This window comes from Mycteria americana, chromosome 12, assembly GCF_035582795.1.
Source record: "Mycteria americana isolate JAX WOST 10 ecotype Jacksonville Zoo and Gardens chromosome 12, USCA_MyAme_1.0, whole genome shotgun sequence".
NCBI lineage: Eukaryota > Metazoa > Chordata > Aves > Ciconiiformes > Ciconiidae > Mycteria > Mycteria americana.
This window is the reverse complement of record NC_134376.1, coordinates 7,291,379-7,309,665: the sequence shown is the minus strand read 5'-3', so window position 1 is coordinate 7,309,665 and position 18,287 is coordinate 7,291,379. Positions and strand designations below refer to the sequence as shown.

The 18,287-nt window shown below is 42.0% G+C and overlaps 1 protein-coding gene across 14 annotated transcripts in view; it reads left to right on the top strand.

Annotated features, from left to right (window-relative positions):
• The first annotated feature begins 1,907 nt into the window (after positions 1–1,907).
• The window catches only part of SUN1 (Sad1 and UNC84 domain containing 1), a 37,205-nt gene continuing 20,825 nt past the window's right edge, over positions 1,908–18,287 (top strand). For 6 of the 14 annotated variants that reach the window (XM_075515680.1, XM_075515677.1, XM_075515676.1 and 3 more), the window contains exons 1-2: positions 8,775–9,108; positions 14,046–14,142. In XM_075515680.1, the coding sequence (XP_075371795.1) occupies positions 14,066–14,142 (77 nt within the window). In that variant the 5' untranslated portion in view covers positions 8,775–9,108; positions 14,046–14,065. Of the gene's footprint in view, positions 2,006–6,035; positions 6,055–6,614; positions 6,746–7,324; positions 7,543–8,774; positions 9,109–14,045; positions 14,143–18,287 lie in introns of those variants that run through there. The other 8 variants (XM_075515669.1, XM_075515670.1, XM_075515672.1 and 5 more) reach the window with 8 other exon arrangements.

The following is an 18,287-nucleotide window of genomic DNA, read 5'->3' as shown; positions in this document are numbered from 1 at the left end:
AAACGGGCTCAGTGGGGTTTGGTAATACTCCTTACACTGTAGGAAGTCCTCACATTTGTTTATCCTTCTGAGCTAGCTTTACCTTTTCAGACTTGAGACATAATTGTTAACCAAACCATGATCTGTTCACAGCAATATCTACTTGCATTCTCAAAGACACATTTGACAGAGATTAGATACACAAGACAAGTCTTATTCCTAGCTTAAAAGCGAAGTCATGCAAACTCATGGCCACTTCCCCACAAAATACTAGGTGCCTTTGAAAATTCTATCCAAAAGGGACTATAATATTAATGATACTGAATAATTGAGTAGTTTCTTATGGATCCAAAAGCTATTTTGCATTCCTGTAGAATAGGATACTCGTTTTAGATCATACATACTGTCTTTGAAGTTGACTTTTCTTTTCATGAAAAGCCAAAATATAACCATTCCTGTATTGAGCAGCATTTTAGTTGACTAAAAACTATTAACTATTTAACTCACTATAACTGGAAGGTCAGCTGAAATTCTTAGAAGGCACAATGTGAGTGAAATAGAAGTCCCTAAAAGACAGTAAATGGAGTGAAGAGGTGGTGGAGTCTCCAGCCTTGGGGATATTAAAAACCTGACTTAACACAGTCCTGGGAAACCTGTTCTACCTGACTCTGCCTGGGCAGGGATTTGGACTACATGATCTCCAGAGGCCTCTTCCAGCCTCAACTATTCTGTGATTCTGTGAAATTGTTTCCTTAGTCTAATCAATGATTAGAAAGCCCATTTAATTAGATTGGAAGTAGACTACATAACCATCCTAGCAGAGCCCTTAGAGTTTTCATTCAACACTGCTCTCAAAAGAAAAGTAGTGTTTCAAAGTGCTGCAACGCAGCAGGTTGTTCCAATGCAACCTAAAGTTGCAACAAGAACTCAGTTCTTATTGTAATGTTCCCTTGAAAGTCCACCAAATAAATCCTACTTAATGACATTACTACAGGCACAATATTTTTAGCTTCCTATGTTGGCAAAATTGAGATTCTTTGACTTCACCACACTAACTGCAGCCTCATGATAGCTGCAGTACAGATGTTGTGCAGGTGCTTTTAATTATTCTTGTGACTAAAGAAGAGATATTTGAAAACCCAACTTCAAATGTGGGATTAGAGAAGAGTATCGTCTTAGGCGAAGTGAAATCTAGTCGAAGTTTTTCAAGATGTTCTAAAGCTGGTACACAAATACTAAGGGCTGAAGTATTCATCAAGCTTGATCTCTTCAGTAGGCTGGGAACATTTTTTTCTGCAAATGTTGAGTATTTTGTTATCTTTCAGAACAGCCCGTTGTAGGATGCCTCCCAAAGAAGAATCTCCGCATCATCCGACAAACCAGCTTTTTTCTTCAGAGCCAGGAGAGCTTTGTGAATTAAATAATAGTCCCTCTAGGGACGTGTTAAACAGCAACCTGATCCTAGTTTACGCATGTGTGACAAACTAGATATCCTCCACTATGTTCTTTTATTAGAAAGTGTTCTGGACGTAGGACTTCAACAATATGCTGATGCTGCTTATAGTTTACCATACTTCAATTTATAGAACCCAAATTTCTCAAATCCCTTTATGAAGTGCTATTATCAAGTCTCCTGTGGATGATGTATGAGCCTGGGTTTTAAAGTTATTTTCTTTGAGAATCAACTTTCTCAGCTTCAACCTTTTACTGCATCAGTAGGAACACAATTGAAATGTATGATTTTTTTTTTTTTTAATTTTGCTAGATCAGCTGTTATATGTACTAGATTTTATTTGCGTTCCTTGCATAATGTTACTAGGATCATATTCATTACGTAACTTTTAAGCAAGGACAGTTTTTTTGGGCAAAATAGTTATCTCAAACTTTCAGGCTCTTTAGATAAGCAGGCTTTTAGCCCTGCCCTTCCTGTGACGAACACATGTGCTTCTGTTCTTCGTCCTTGTAAGCTACAAGACCTGTTGTGGAAGATCCTGGGACTTGGATTCTCAGCAAAACAAAGTTTTTGGTAAGTGCGTGCATTTGTCTAACTGAATATAGAACCTTCTAAATATTTGTTGACTACCTTAAATAGAATCAATTAATTAGACATTGAGAGGGCACTGTCAAACGAGGCTTCGAGAGGAAGTCTACATCAGAGAGCATTTTTAGGAGAGACTGGAGGTTAGGTATGTTCCCAGATCCAGCCGCTTCTCATCCACGTGGGCTCTTAAGGGCAATGTGCAGATTTCCCGAGAAATGCTTTAGGCAGGCTGTAGACAGTCTGTCTGCAGGTGTCTGGCAGTGCACTGTGTCATCTGAGCGCACGGTAACGATGCGCTAATGCACCTTGTCTGCTTGCGTACGCAGTGTGCTCCCCAGAGACTAACCTCCAGTTATAACCGGAAAGTTCTTAGAAACACTAATAACCCATCAGAACTCTAATCTGATCTATAGAGAGAGAACTATAGCTATTATAGTATAACAACTTAAATAGAGTAAATAATAAATAAATAAAATAAATTATAGAATAATAACAAATAACTATTACAGTTACACTATACTATAATAGTATAGTTTTCCTATAGTATAATAGTATAGTACAACTATACTATATACTATACTAGTTATTTCCAGTTATAACTGGAAAGTTATTACACTATAATAGCTATAGTTCTATAGCTATTATAGTTCTATAGCTATAGCTATAGTTAGCTATAGCTATTATATAGCTATAGCTATAGAACTATAGCTATTATAGTATAACAACTTAAATACAGTAAATAATAAATAAATAAAATAAATTATAGAATAATAACAAATAACTATTACAGTTATGCTATACTATAATAGTATAGTTTTCCTATAGTATAATAGTATAGTACAACTATACTATATACACTATACTAGTTATTTCCAGTTATAACTGGAAAGTTATTACACTATAATAGCTATAGTTCTCTCTCTGTAGATTAGATTAGAGTTCTGATGGGTTATCGCACAGGCTTTATCTCACTTGGGGGAAGTCCCTTGTCTGCACGACACAAACACATTAGAGCATTGCCCCAGATATAAAGTAACATCTTGGCCTGTGGAAATCAACTGTCGATTTGAGAGGAGCCAAGTTTCTGTTTCATTTGGGGAATCTGTGTTAGGATCGCTGCCTGGGAAGGCAAGCAGCTGTTGGCTAGAAGAGTGGATCAGAGCTGGCCCTGTTGGATACAGAAGGGACTGCTCTGTGCCTCAGCCCTTCAAGTGAAGCTCTAACCATGTTTTAAAAAGAGAGAAAGAAAAATAAAGCAAAAAAAATCTTCATCATTAGGCAGCTGAAGGATCCACAAAAATTACAGTTAACAGGCTTGCGTCAATTTACTGAGATCAATCCCGCAGGGAAGCTCACGAACAGCAGTAACTGCCATGAAGCAGCAGATGAGAGCTGTGAGGAGAACGGCTGCTCTGTCGGCCTGCCTTGTATGTAATCGGCTTTTCGTGTTAATGTCTGAAATCCCCCATAAGTCAGGACAATGGCAGGATCTAGTGGCAAAATTGAAGTGCTTTGCAGCCCCCTTTTAACTGATAACCTAATTGCACTGTATGGAGCGCCCATTGCCTTTGGCTGACAGCAATGATGGTGTAGAGAAAGGGCCCTCGTGAGTTTAACCACGAAGCGTGATGCAAATGGCAAGAAACTTTTTCTTTAATGAGCAAGAAATCATCCTTTGTAGAATCATAGATACTTCTGGCAATTTTCATACTAATGCATATATATGATCATCTCCCCAGCCGTGGACGTAAAGGTCACCACGCTTCCTCACACTAAGGAACAAATCTACAGAATCCCTTTTGCCCAGCACGTCCCTGCCACGCGTTGCCGCAGCACCCCGACCCCAGCATCCCTCCCAGGCTGATTCTGAGCTCCCTGTGACTCACTCCAGCGCTTCCCCAACCCCACCACCTTCAGGCTTTGAAGCATTGCCCTGATCCCCTCACGGCCCCATCACACAGCACTGTCCTGTGCTCAGCAATCCCCCGCGCTACCCAGCCTGCACAGTGCGCCCAGGCACTGGTGATGTGCGTACCCGTGGAGTGCTGGCCCTCCATAACCCCGGGAAGTCCAACGCTTCGCCCTTTCCAACCTGCACGGCAGCACGCCGTGCCCAGTGCCCGGTATTACCAGTCAGAAACACCTTGCTGCACTGTTTTCTGTCACATTCAGTCCTTACCTTCCATCGCTGTGAGGACCCGTACCTTCGTGGTTGATAGCAAGGGCCAGAATGTGGAGCAGAAGAGGTTTGCTAGGTGTGAGTGCAGGAGTGCAGGAGTGGGAACGGGAGTGGGAATCGCAGTGGGAAGGGAAGGAAGCAAAAATGTGGGAATCAGGTGGGAAGGGAAGGAAAGAAGAGGTAGGACTAGAGAAATGTGGACCTTGGATTGGTTTGGCCTCGTATTGCAGTTTCCCTGTACCTGGTGTCAGTTAACAAAGCTTTTTTTCCTAAATTCTTAACTACCCTCTAGAGTGTTAAAACTGAAACATTTTTAATAGGATCAATTTTTATTCTTATTGACCATTTTTCTACAGACTTCAGCTTAGCCAATAAAATTAAGTGAGCCCACTTTGTGTTCAGGGCTCATTGTTGGATGCTGAAAAACTTTGAAAGAATTTTTGTTTGCCTCAGAGCAGTTTCCTCTGAAACGTGGAAAAACTAAGTCCCTATATGTACCAGCTTCTTTTAACAAAACTGGAACATCCAACCAAGTTTCCCTTAAATCCTAGAAGCCAAAGGCTCAATTGCTCCTCATAGCCAAGGAGCAGAGGGAAAGCTGAGTCTAAGCCATCCTCCTCCAGCCTCTTGGCCTGGTCCTGATGGAAAAACAACTGCTCGGGACAAGTCAGAGCAGCCCGGGGAGCTGGAGCAACGCCCGGGGAGCACGACGTGCCTCGTCCTGCCAGCGCAGAGCGCAGCCTGCCCTGCCCGGGCTCCAGGGGAACGGGGAGAAACAGCCCCGCCAGGGCCTGGCCCTACACCACCAAAGAACTTCAGGGAGATTTAAACTAAGAAGTGATTTTGCCGTGACTATCTTAAGCCCTTAAACATTATCTGCTCTAAAGACAAGAAAACGGGTGCCGAAAGAGAAGGGGTGGTGAGAAAAGTGAGGTGATTTCTGCAAAGTATTCAGCCATGCGCCGGGAGGAGGCGACTGGTGGGGGGCTGCACGTCTGACCAAATTGTGTGCTGGCTTCCGAGCGTGACTGGGATCAGCTCAGCTTTGGCTGCAGCATCTTAACACTTTCACATAACTAGAGCAAAGCTCTTTTAAAATAAACAGTAGTTGCCTAAAATCAGTGCTACAGCGACATCAGCTAACGTCTGAAGTGAATGTCTTTTTTTTGCACCCTTTTCTGTTTCTTCAGGATTAGCTGCTTTTACCCATTTTGTATCCAAACAAGTACACAGAGTCTATTTATTTATTTGATAATTACATATTTATTACCCAGTCTTTCCCAGCAAGCTGAGTCATTTCTCGTGCACGCACAATAACAATTTTTGTCCTGATTACCCTTTCTCAGTTGACACATTCCCTATTCTTCTGTTCACTGCCATTTGAACTGTCCCTGCCCGCAGCGCACAGCATTGCGATGCCCACCCGAAAACTGTAGGCTTGAGGAGACTAAGGGTTTAAAAAAACATGGTTCAGACACAGATTTCAAATTTAATGTATTTGCATATGTTCCCCAAATATTTGAACAACGGGGCTTGTTTCACGCCACGGCTTCTTTGCTGAAAGCAGGCCTGTGATATTTCTTTTTCCTGCGGTTGTCCAGTGGTTACCGTGGCCTGGTGTTGGCACCGGTGAAGATCGCTTGAGCATAGTGTGGGATCCACAGTGCTTAAATCCCGCCGAGTGGCTGGGTGTGTTGTGCAAGTGCCAGAAGTCTTAGAGGAGAACAGCAAGTGAAAGGGAAAGAAAATCCAAAAAAGACGGAGTGAGAAGGAAACAGCAAGGGGAGACGCAGAAATACTGGGAAAGAAAGTCAATGAGGATCCAAGCAGCAGAGGCAGAAGCGAAAATTTAGAGGTAACTCCCTGCATCTCTTTAGCATTTCTCACTCCAAAGACATCCACGGCTCCATTTTGCGGAGGGGGAAGCCGAGGCAGGAGGCAGCTTGGCCGCGGCCGCCGGCAGGACGGTGCTGCCGGAGGGAAGAGCCCGAGGCAGGGAAGGGCAGCCCGGGGGAGTAGGGCGGTGCCGCCATGAAGGGATGCTTGCTGAAGAGGAGGGAAGTGCCGCGGTGCGCCCCGCTGTAGGGGCTGCGTGAGGGGCGGTGTGAGGGACGGGGTATGAGGGGCAGTGAGGGGGCTGCGTGAGGGGCTGTGTAAGGGGCTGTCTGAGGGGCGGTGTGAAAGGCGGTGTGTGAGGGGCTGTGTGAAGGACGCTGTGAGGGTCTGCGTGAGGGACGGAGTGTGAGGGGCGGTGAGGGGGCTGCGTGAGGGGCGGTGAGGGGCGGTGTGAGGGGCTGTCTGAGGGGCGGTGTGAGGGGCTGTGAGGGGCGGTGTGAAGGGCTGTCTGTAAGGGGCGGGGTGTGAGGGGCGGTTACCGGTGGGCGGGGCGGGCCGCAGAGGCGGGTGCTGGCGGCACGCGCCGCGCGGGCGGGGCGGGGGCTCCCGGCGGCCTCGGCAAAGCGGGCGGGGCGAGGCCAATCTCAGCCGCCGCCGCCGCTGTGGTTGCTGCTGGCGGCTCTGTCGTTCCCTCGCTCCACCGGCGCCAGGTAACCGCCACCCCGGGCACCGGCAGCTCTGGCCTCGCGTGCGTGCGGGCCCCCCTCTCCGCCACCTCCTATGAGGGGGAGCTTCTCCCTTCCCGCGGCCGCGCTGGGGCGGGTGGGGAACTCCCCTTTCCCTCAGGGGTCAGGCCGCGTTTCCCCCGCCCTTCCTCAGAGCGGGGGGGGCCCGGCAAACAGCTCGGCGCCAGCCCGTTCCGGCCGTTGCCGCGCTGCCAACGGCCCCCCCCAACCGCCCCCTCGCCCCCGTTTGCTCGTCACCCGCTGACTGGCGGCAGCTGCCGCCGCTGCCGCCCGCTCCCGCCTCGGCCGGCCCGCCCGCCGTCGCTTCCCGCCGTGAGGGCCGGTCCCGGGCAAGGCGCGCTCCGGCGGCCAGGGCCGCGTTAGGCAGCTGCCCTCGTGGGAGCCCTTGGGACGTTGTGTCTCGGTCTGCATCCTCCTCTGGGCGGGAGAGAGATCGGCTCCTTCCTCAGCTCGGACAGTAGTCCAAGGAAGGCAGCAGGGCGTGAGGACATCGCGTGGGAGAGCGGGCTGCAGTTGTTGGATCAAACGCTGACCTCTCTTTAGGGCCCGAAGTTATTTGGATCAGCGCTCTTAAGCTGGAAGGAGAGGGACAAATCTCTGCCGTGGCTGTCCGCCTGCTTGGCTGCCTCTTGGCCTGCCACTTGGAGCATTTTCTTGTCAGAAGTAACTATGGCCTGCAGCTTTCCGCTCTGATTTAGAAAGAATTGATAAGTGTGCTGTAGTGCCTGCGCTCACTGCAGTTCCTGAGCTTTACTGCAAAGGTAATGTACTGTAATCGATGTTGTGGTCTGGTGTGGGGTAGTGCCAAACCTGTCTTCACTGTCCCCCCGGTTGTCATCTCAGGGCAGCTGGTGTCAGTGAACTGCTTCTGTGGGGAAAGTGTTGTTGAACAGGCAAGGTTTTACTGTAAAAGAGTTTGGCATTGCTCACTGAGTGATTGCTTGTAGTTTTACTGCAAAATATGATATTTCAGGATTGTGCTCACTTGAGATGATAGAGCTGTGTTCCTGATGTGGTGATCACGTTTGGTTGCTCTTCATTAACCACAGGGGTAGAAGTGTCTGAAACAAGAAACTGTCTAGAGGCAGCGCCTGTTTTCTGACAGTCTCAAGAAGTTTTATGTCTGCTGGAAAGAAAAAGTATTTGGTTTCCCTTATTTTATGTTTCTTTATTTATTAAAAAAAGGTATTGTTTATAATATGTTATAGGAAAGGAAAATCTTAGCTAGCAAATTCCAGGTTCTGTGTTGCTGCAGCACTTGCAATCCCCCTGTCCCGGCATCTGGTTTTCAGTTTAACATTACACAAAAAGGAAGTGAAATCTTCGCTCATTTTTAAAAAATTTTCTATCATAGTACTTTGCACCTGACTATTACAGGCTAATGCCTCTGTTGAATTTCTCAGTTAATGTCTAATTCCCCCTCTCGCCTACGGGGTGTATTACTATTTGCTGATTTTCATAATAATATTATGGAAGTGAGTTGCAGGCTTTTTCGTTGTAAGTGATATGTATGGAGGGCTTTATTGACAAGCTTAGTAGGCTTTTTATGTTGACATATTAGTAGACGTGGCATATATGCATCTCCTTAAATCTATGCTACTTGACTGACATGTGACTTGTTGATTGTAAGAGTTGTGGCCATTTTGGGTAGTCAGGTGTAGGAGTTAGTTATAAAGAGTGAGATGTTGGGTTGGATTTTGTTAGACAATGAATGTTGAGGTGGTTTTATTGGGCAAGTGAAGCGTTTTAGGAAGGCGAGGCATGAAGTAGAATGTGCCTTTTGTTATCTGCCAGTGAGCTGGTGGTTAAAATAAACACGAAGGACGTGTACAGAGCGTTTGCAGAGCAGGCTGTCGTGAAGTGGGACGCTCCCTGCAGGGACACCCAGGGGTTAAAAGCCGTGGGCTGGCTGAGCCGGCCGCGTCCAGTGAATTCAAACTCTGCCTCTGAGTGACAAGGGAAGCTCTGGGGGCTGGGTCGGATCACTCGGATGCTGCGGGCTTTGTTGGGGCCGGGAAGCCATTTTGGGATCCTGCGGTGTGGCATGGAACAGCATGTCCAGTCCGCCGGGGAGCGCGCCCTGAGCCCGGGCCGCCATCGCGGGCGCGGCGTGGCGGCCCCCCGGCCCCCCCAGCCGGTGCAGCCCGCGGCGCTGGGCACCGGCCGCGCCTTCCACCCCTCCCGTGCGGCTCCGCCAGGCCGGAGGCTTACCTGGGCGAGCTGCTGGAGCGCTTTGAAACTCCCCGATTCTGAGGCAGCTTGTAGAGTCTGATGGGGGAGGCCTTGAGCAAAGCGCCGGATCTCTTTAAATGCAGAGGCCTGGTGAGGTTCGTGCACTGAAGTCTTTGTGTGTATTTAATTGTGAGGTGATCTGGAGGTGCCTGGCTTATAAAATGACTCAGTGTAGTGTCATGCAGTGTTTCGGGTGCTGTGTGTGTAAACAATGAACAGACGTGTTTATTGCTTCACCGTAGCTGAACGTATAGCTGGCTTCTATCAACCTTCCTTTTAAAAAACATTTGAAGGGGTGCTTAATGTGAATATGCAATGTTACTGCTTTGTGAAGAACCTCTTGTTTTTGTTAGTAGCGTTACAGCTTGACACTTGTGTTTGGGGATCTTTGCCATAATACTCAGTGGTAACATCTAGTTTAAAGTGTGAATTTTATTACTTGGGATTTTTTTGTTTGTTTGCTTTTGTGTTTCTGTTTTAAAGGAATACTAATGCTTTAAGAATGTGTGTTTTAATAAAATGTTGATTTAGCTTGGAGCTCTTTGCTCTTCAGCCTGTTTAAACTAGTAGTTAATTGAGTATGTGGAAACATTCTTCGTGGAGTATATTTACTTGGGAATGTGCCTTTTTTTCTACCTAAAAAGAGTAATTTTATTGGTTATTCTGAATAATAGAAAATAAAAATTGAAATTAAGAGTAAAAAATGGCTTGCTCTCAGGAACTGATAGGGTTGCATGCTCTAGTTTAATTGTTATTAATAATTTGCCCAAAAGTCTGTTTAGCTTTTGTGGCATTAGTATGTTAAAGCATAATGACTTAAACTTAGTTTGCTTTAAAAGGTAAGGATAGAATAGGTTCTACGTGAAGTAGTACTACCAACATCTCTCTCAGACTTTAAATGTATAGGTTTTTTTACCCCTTGTAATGTAAAAAATAAGACATGCTTTCTTGCAAATTTTCTCATTCTATAACAGACTTCCTGGTGGATATTTCTACTCTGCCAGCGTCCCATTTGTGAAATGGCGATTTACCACTTCCTTTGTTACCAAGGGTGTTTGTGAGGAAATGCCTAGGTAGTATGTTGGTGGAAGTCTATTTATGTACCCAAAAAGGCATAAGTGGGGGTTCATCCTTGTCCTTGCCACGTGCTTGTAGTGTGTACACAATGTGTATTTGGTGCTGCTTCCCCTCTTGTGATGCTTCTGTGCCTAAAGGCCACTATAAGAGCGTCACCTTCCATGAAAGCCAGGAAGTTTGCTGCAGCGGTACTAGGGTTTCATTGAGGCTAGCTGATTCTGAAAGTGATTTTTCAGATAAAGAGGCTTATGAGGTGGTGGTGCGGTCTCATGTCACTCAGATGCTTCATAGTCCACATCCTCTGGAAACAGCCAAGGGGCTTTGTGTGAAGGTAAATTCTGCTGCATTGATTACAGGAGTCCCTGTGCTTTCTTGTGTTCTGGCCAAGTCAGAATTTGTGTCTCCTCCTGCCCTTCTACTCTGCTGATTTATTCTAACTGATTCAGTTGAATTGTGAAGGAGAGGTGATACTTGAGATGATTGTTGTTGTCTGCTTCCCCAAAAAAGCAAATAATCCAGCTGTCTCCTCTGCAGGAACATGGAAGTTAGTTTGTAAGTTGAGGCGTGCTCTATTGTCCACTTGCATTCTAGGTGAAATGCTTCTCTTTAATTGCCTTTAGGTTGTCTTATAAATGTACTCTTATTACTTGGGTTTTTTTATGCAACTACATGCTGAGTTCTTTCACTATACATCCCTTAGTACTTAGATAATTATGGGCTTCTGGGGAAGGAAAAAAAGCTACTTAAAAGTTTGGGCCCAGTAATGCTTGCAGCAAAGCTGATACCAAAAGCCTACATGAATCTGAGTCCAGACAGATCTATTGTACCTAAATCGGAAATCTGCTGGGCACCCGCAAGTGTTTAAACTGGAGCTAAGTGCTATGTCTACCTCTCAGGTTCTCTGCCAAGTTTTGTGGTTTTAAATTTCCAAACTATTTTGTTAGCATGTCTCTCCTTCTGTTCCAGTTGTAGATGAAAGTTTCATAAACGAGAAGTAATACATGAAAGGTGGAGTGCTGTTAAACATGAGTGAACAAATTAGAGGGAGTTATTGTCCTCCACCCACCCCTGGTCTGTTCTGTAGCTTAAAGTTCTGCTGTAATAAGTATGTAGAATATTTCTAAATAAATTGTGTTGATCATTTGTTTTGAAGAAATGGATAACTAAAATTAAGCTATTGAACTAGTAGCCAGGTTTAAAAAAAAATCCAGTTTCATAGTAAATTTTAGATGCTTGTTTTGGAAAACTGTGGTGGTTATCTCTGAAGATTATTTTCAAGTTCTGCTTACATCAGTTAAGACTGTTCTGTTGCTTTGAAAAATTGAGTAAAGGTTTTTCCCATTGAGTCTGAATTAATTTTAGAGCATCAGACAAACAGTGAATCAAACCAAGCCCCTAAATTTTTTAAGAGCGATTTCTAACTACGTGGTGTTTAAATGGCAAGCCTGTTATCTTTACCGGAGATCTTGGTGCTATGAAAACCAGCTATTAATAGACCTACGCATAAATACCTCCAAGGCTTTTCAGTTAGCAATGCCATGGTCAAGTACATATTTTATCTAATACTAACTTAATGATATATTTCAAACCTTAGCCAATAAGGAATATGATGTAAATTCTAGCATTTTATTTCTTTAGAAATCAAGTAAATAGAGAACTGGTGAGAAAGGGGAAAAGAACAGGAAAGAAGCTGAGCCAATATGTTATTTTTCAAAGTCTGCTTTGCTCTACCCGTATGGGTGGCAGAGACAGAGGGAGGAGTTGGGTAGCTGCTGAAAGCTCACTCGCACAGCCTAGCTTTCCATGTGGGAAGATATTGCTGGGTGTCAAAAGCATTATATCAGCTATTGAGTTGCCAGTTAAAAAGTAGGTTTATTGATGAAATGATGTGTTCTAGGTAGTCAAGATCAGCTCCAGTGGAAACTAAACAGAGGTGTCCCTGGCTTGTGGTTTCAAAAATCTTTCTATTGGGATGGACCAATTTAAACAGTTCAACCGTAATCATGGTTTTGAATTTCAATAGTCATATGTCTGAGAAATCTGTTTTGTTATTGTTTAAAACAAGTGCTATCTGATGTTATCAACATTCCTCATCTTGAAATTCTCCATTTCCACTTTCATTACTGAGGAATCATTACTCTCTGGTCCCTGTTTCCTAGGTCCTCAAATGAGCTCTTACTTGTTAAAGTATGGCAGCAGTTGCTGTGTATTCTAGCAGTATTTGCTGCTTATTCTGGCAAGAGAATTAGACTGCTTTGCTAATACTTCCACACTACTGATTTAAGCTTCTCTAAACAAACAACAAATTTTATGTACAAGCCAGTGAAAGCATTATGGCTCTGGGACAAGTGAAGTAAGTTTAGACAAAGATCACTTAATGGGAATGCTTTCTCTACACATCAGTTTTTTAATATTATAAATAGCAGAAGTGAGAGACCTCGTTTTTCACTAACTCCAGAAGTGCATAGGAGGTGCTTGCTTCAGAAAGATACAATGTTGAGGCCTGTGGTTTTGATTTTTTTTTTTTTTTTAAAAAAACAGGAAGGAAACTGTCTTCACTAGTAATGGAAATATCCTTCTGCCTTATTGACATCAGGATTTGGAGGCTACAGGTGGACTGACTAAGAGCATTTTGGTGTTGTGTAGAGATTTCTTTTTGAACCGCTATTACCTGTGACTCTGTGCTTTTTGTCTATTTCTTATGTGTATATGTAGCTATACAAATGAAAACTCTTATTTCAGCATAGCAAAGTGCATCTCCAAAATGAGATACTTTTTGATGTTTTGATTATAAGAATTAAAGTGTAGCTAGGGATATTTTTACCTTAGTTTGGGCATGTCAACACAGTTGTGTGGAGTATCTTTTACTGCTGCTGAAACAGGAGCCATAGATAATCTGAAAATAGCCAAGATTCTGCTTTGCTAACCATGCAAATCCAGCATAGCCAAATCCCTGTTTGTTAACCACAAATAACCTGCTATCAAAGAATCTTTTCTAGAGAAGCAAAACTCTTCTTGTGGCTAATAAAACGGAGAAGGGCTCAAGGTTTTTTGCAAATGTTTTGAACTTCAAAGTCAAATCATACATAATACCACAAGTAGTCACCTGTACAGCTCTGCAAGTTTCTTGATATGGCAACATCAGTTTTTTCCTGTTAAATCTATAATACCTTCCAAAGACCCCATCGAAAATTTTACAAGTGTGGATTGGGTTTGGTTTTGGGGTGTTGTTTGTTGGTAGGGTTTTTCTTTGGAAGTGGATGGCACTCTGGAAAATGTAACTAATTCTAGCCATGGGAGTCATTTTACAGTTGGCTTCTGCTAGGGTTGTGTATTCAGTGTTTTTACAACAAGAATAAATTAACCGGTACCAAATATTACAATTTCATGTGAAATGAAGGAAACTCCCTTGCTGCTTAGTGGATGGTGTTCAAAGGTTGTAGACTAAAGTTTTTACATATAGTCAAATCATTTTATCAAGTTCCACCTGTGTTATGCTTTGGGCACAGAACAGCCTGTGCTTTGCTCAATGGGCTTTCAAAGCAAAACTCATTGTGAAGAGATCTCTGAAAGTATGGCTACGTAGTTTTTTAAATCTTTATGCTTCGCTTTTGGGGATGCTAGCATAACTTAGTTCCTATGGAAGTGTTGTAGTGTAGTTGTGATAAGAGCTTGGCTCATATTACAGTAATGTTCCAGAGAACTCGGAAACTGCTGGAAATAGAATATCGTAAAGAAAGTTGCGGTCAGAAATACACTGAGCTTCATGCAGTAATGATAAGGGATATCTAGCACTAGCAGCAATACTGCTGAAATAGCGAGAGCTCCATATTTCTAGTAACAGTAGCTTTTTTAATTTCAGTGCTTCATAACACAGGCTGAACAGCGCAAGGGCTCTTACATTGACTTTATGTAATTTTAAGTCATTGCATTACTTTATTTTCACCTTTTACAGTATGATTTGAAACAGTCAACATGGACTTTTCACGTCTACACACGTACACTCCTCCCCAATGTCTGCCAGAGAACACTGGCTATACATATGCACTCAGGTGAGAACTCTTTTCTTCTTGTAGAGAAACTATATGTTCTCTGAATGTTGTTAATTCTGCAGAGTTTAGTGTTCATGGTAAGTAGCTGACTTCTTTGGAAAAGCATGCTTTATCTAGTCTGTTTTGAAAATAACTGCTGTGTCCTAAATGGAGGAAAGAATACATGTTGAACTAACAGGACAATGACTAAGATAATGACTCAGTGTTTATTAGTTGCTATGAATAAACTAGTCTCCGCCTAGTTACAATTGCTGTTTTATTTCTATAAATACGTCATCAAAATTCTTAGCTGTTTTCTGGTATGTCTTGTAACTTCTGTTTGTGTTTTCTTTTGTGACTTGGCACCATTTTCACTTTAAAACACTGATTGATACACATTCATTGCTGCTAGTGTGGAACTTGGCTGGAAGTCGCATATTGATGACTTTTTTTATAGCAAAACTGCTTGTTGTGTGAATGTAAAATCTGTATTCTAATGAACTTGGTTTTTCTTGTATCTTTTTATTAAACTGACCATTATTAGACTGTTTTTCTTAAATCACTTCAGTTTTCTAAAAATAACTCTGTAGTGTTTGCTAGTTTTTGTATTATGTATTCAAAATAAATGTTGTGATGCCCATTTGAGTTTTTTTTAATATTAATAGGGCAGATTGTGGCTGCTGATTTAACCTATCTAGCTTTTTCTGTTGTTGAGTTAGTAGATGTATTTTCAAGCACGTATACATCAGTGAGCCTCAGTTACTGGTTTAGCTAATTTTAAGTTTAAAAAAAAATTTTGTTCGTTAGGATGCAGTATGAGATTGCTTTTCTATTCTGTGCCTGGAAATCATTATTGTGTATTAAAATATAGTATTTAGGTTGGAGAATACTTGGCTACTTGCCAATAAAACAGAAGTTGGCAAAACTGTAGAATTAAGATATCACTAACTTAATATTCTTGCTTTTGTGTACTCTAAAACTAGCATCATCAGCTTTTGTTGGGGATCATGGTTTTTTTAGCTATAGCCTGATGTTAGTAGTGTTGCAAAATGGGATGTGTTTTACGTTGCATCAATTCAATTGCAACTCTTTCTGAATTTTTAGAAAAACATGGGTAGAATGTTGGTTAACTACAAGTGAGTTTACTAATTTCAAGGAAAGACATGCTGGACAATGAAAGATGATTTATGTGCCTTATATCAGCAAGCATATTCACTATTATATTACTAAGTGTTTTTAGATAGCTCTATATTGCAAATGTACCTTGGAGATCAGCTGAAATATTTTAACTCTTTTACAGAGGATAACTTTCCCTATTGTGAGTAATGAAAGTAGACTTTGATTCTTAAGGTTGTTTAGACAGTGGTTTTTTTGTCTCTGAGCATATCTTTCTTCAAACAAGCTTTGAAATTGTCATCTAATTTGATTTCTTTTCCTTAGTAGTTATATTTGTCTGAAATGATACTAGTATGTTCTACTGTACAATCTTCTCCACAGCAACTAATCTTTCTCGCAGACAAGAGGGAATAAGTAGGTCTTAGTATTAACTTAAGAAATTAAGATTGATTTTCTTTTTAATTATTATGTGTATTTCCAAGAGTATTAGCAAAGTAAAGTTCAATGGCTTGCTTAAACTTATCTGGGGTTAAAACCCTTCTGAGCTGTTTTTTTTTCTTGCCTGCTATTTTTTTGGGTATGAGTTTTGTTTCTTGCTAAAGTAAACAAGAATACCACAGGAGCAAAGATTAATCTGCCAGGAAAGGAAGATGCAGAATGATAAATCCTATTTGAAATCTGGAGTATAGTTCATTATGACTTCGGTGGGTTTTGTGTAGAAGACAATTGGAGTGTTTGACTTCCTACATAAATGAAGATTGTCATTTTGCAAAACTGAGAACTTGTGAAGAGGCCTTTGGAGAAGGGGAGGGTTACATGTCTTGAAACTTTTCGGCCTCCTATTTTGCTGTGTTAAACTGTGTTAGATATAGGTGTTCAGAAATGGATAGAGCTGGATAAGCTGACGTTTAATAACTGACTTAATGAAGGCAAGTATAGTTAAACTAGGCTGAAATTAATTCATTGTGATTCTTTCTTGTGTGGAAAGGAAGAATTAGCAAGCACTTTCTTTAAAATTTCCTCTTGAAAAATTCTGTGATGCCCCAAATATTAAAATAATGTGGGAAAACTACTTGGTACACTGCCTGCTTTCAGGGTGTCAAGAGTGAACTACAGTCTTTTGAGTGGACTTTCGCTATGTGTCTGCTTGCTGAATCTGTGCAGATGCCATATATTATTGATGTAGCTCTTCCTACCTTGGGTCAAGCAATATTTGAAGAATCTGAGGAAAGGGTAAGTTAGGCAGTTGCTAATCAGAAATATTTTCATGCTGAAGTTCATTCCTTCTCCTCTCCCCCCCCACCTGTATTTGTTTTGCTTAGATTCAATCTGGCTTGTTCTGCCTTTGACAATTCAATCTTTACGAAATCTGGCTGTGATAAAGAAATTGGCTTGTGCATGTAGCACTGCAGAAAGTACAGGGAAGTTAGATACCACAAAGCTATTAATAGAGTTGGTTATGACCTATTAATAGTATTTATATTAATACTTGCTGGGATTACTGTGTGTTCATAACTGTTTGTAGTGCTTCTACTTTGTGCTTTTACTCCTCCAGCCCAAATCAGAAAAGCATTAAACTGATATAGCTAAATAACCTTTATCCTCCTCAAAATGCAAGTCAAATTTGTTAATCTCACCCACTTGTCAGCGTGTAATTTACACCTTCTTTTTCAGGCTGATCTTTCCTTTAGTCACCATCATCTTTTGAGTTGTGTTGTTTTTGTCAATTAGGGTACCTTTAACACTGCTTTTTCTTCACAAATATGGATTAAATTGATAAGAATTTGGTTTGGTGTGTGGGTTTTTTTTTTTTCCCCTGTGTCAGAGCATTAAATCAGGATGTAACTTTCTGCAAAACAGTTGAATAAAATCCTTTGGTGTTTTTTATGTGTGTTCTGGGACTGATCGAAGCAATAGCTAAACAACTTAAGGTAGTGTCCTTGGTCAGTTAATATAAGCAATGCCCTGGTCAGAAAGCATATGAATATTTGTATACTGTTTATACACCTGTGTCCATGTTAGAAGACATCTGTTTAGCTATAGTTCTCTAGGTATATTGTATTAATCTATTATTGATAATCAAAAACATTACTGCCAGTTTCATTCCAAGGAATACTTATAAAATAAATGATACTTAAGGTCTTCCAGACAAAGCTATAGGTGTGCTAAAATTGGCAGACCTCGTTCTCATTCCACTTATAAATAAACTTGAAAATTAACCCACTGAAGTCTAGGACATTCTTATTCTGTAGAAGCTCATGAGAAGGGGGTGTCAAGGTAATAGCGAAGAAGCTGGAAATGTAAGACTAGATACAGTCAGCTGATCTACTAGCAGCCATGGGTGCTGTTTGTTGGGGGAAGGAACCAGAGTCTGCACTGTTTGTGTAGGTTATCTAGGAGTGTAGGCTAATTGCATCCCACCTTTAATATGGTTTTTTGCTAGCTATACATATTGGATAGGAGTACCATCAATGTACCCATTCGTTTCTGTCCTGTGAAAGAAAAGGCAGGGGTTTTTTTGTTTAGTGCAGTCTTTTCTGTAGAAGAAAAAAGGCTGCTTTTCAGAGTGTGGAAAGTGAGATGGCAAGTTAGGAGACTTCTAGATACTGTCCTGCTGACAGAGGACAGATAATTCTCTTCACTTTCAATGTGAAGAGAATTATTATCCTGCATAAGAAGGAGAGAAGCTCTCTTTTTGTTTAAAGAGGAAAAGATCCCATGATTTTTTTTTTTAGATAGTAGAGCCCAATTCCAAGCTATGTATTCAACACAACTTGATATAAATGCTCATTGAGATACTTAATAACAGCAAGTGTTCATAAACAGAAACAAATTGAGGCTGGTCACAGCTGTCAGCTTGTCCTGTGTACTTTGTGTTCTTGTGAATTGAGTATCTGTAAGAAACATTGGGTGAAGTTGAGGAAAAGCAAATGCATAGTGACAAGTGTAAATAGCAAAATGAGTTCTGAAACAACTGTTTAGGGAGGGACTCAATAGTAAACTATTGCGGCTCTGACCCTTTCAGAATGAACAACAGGAAGAGCCGTATT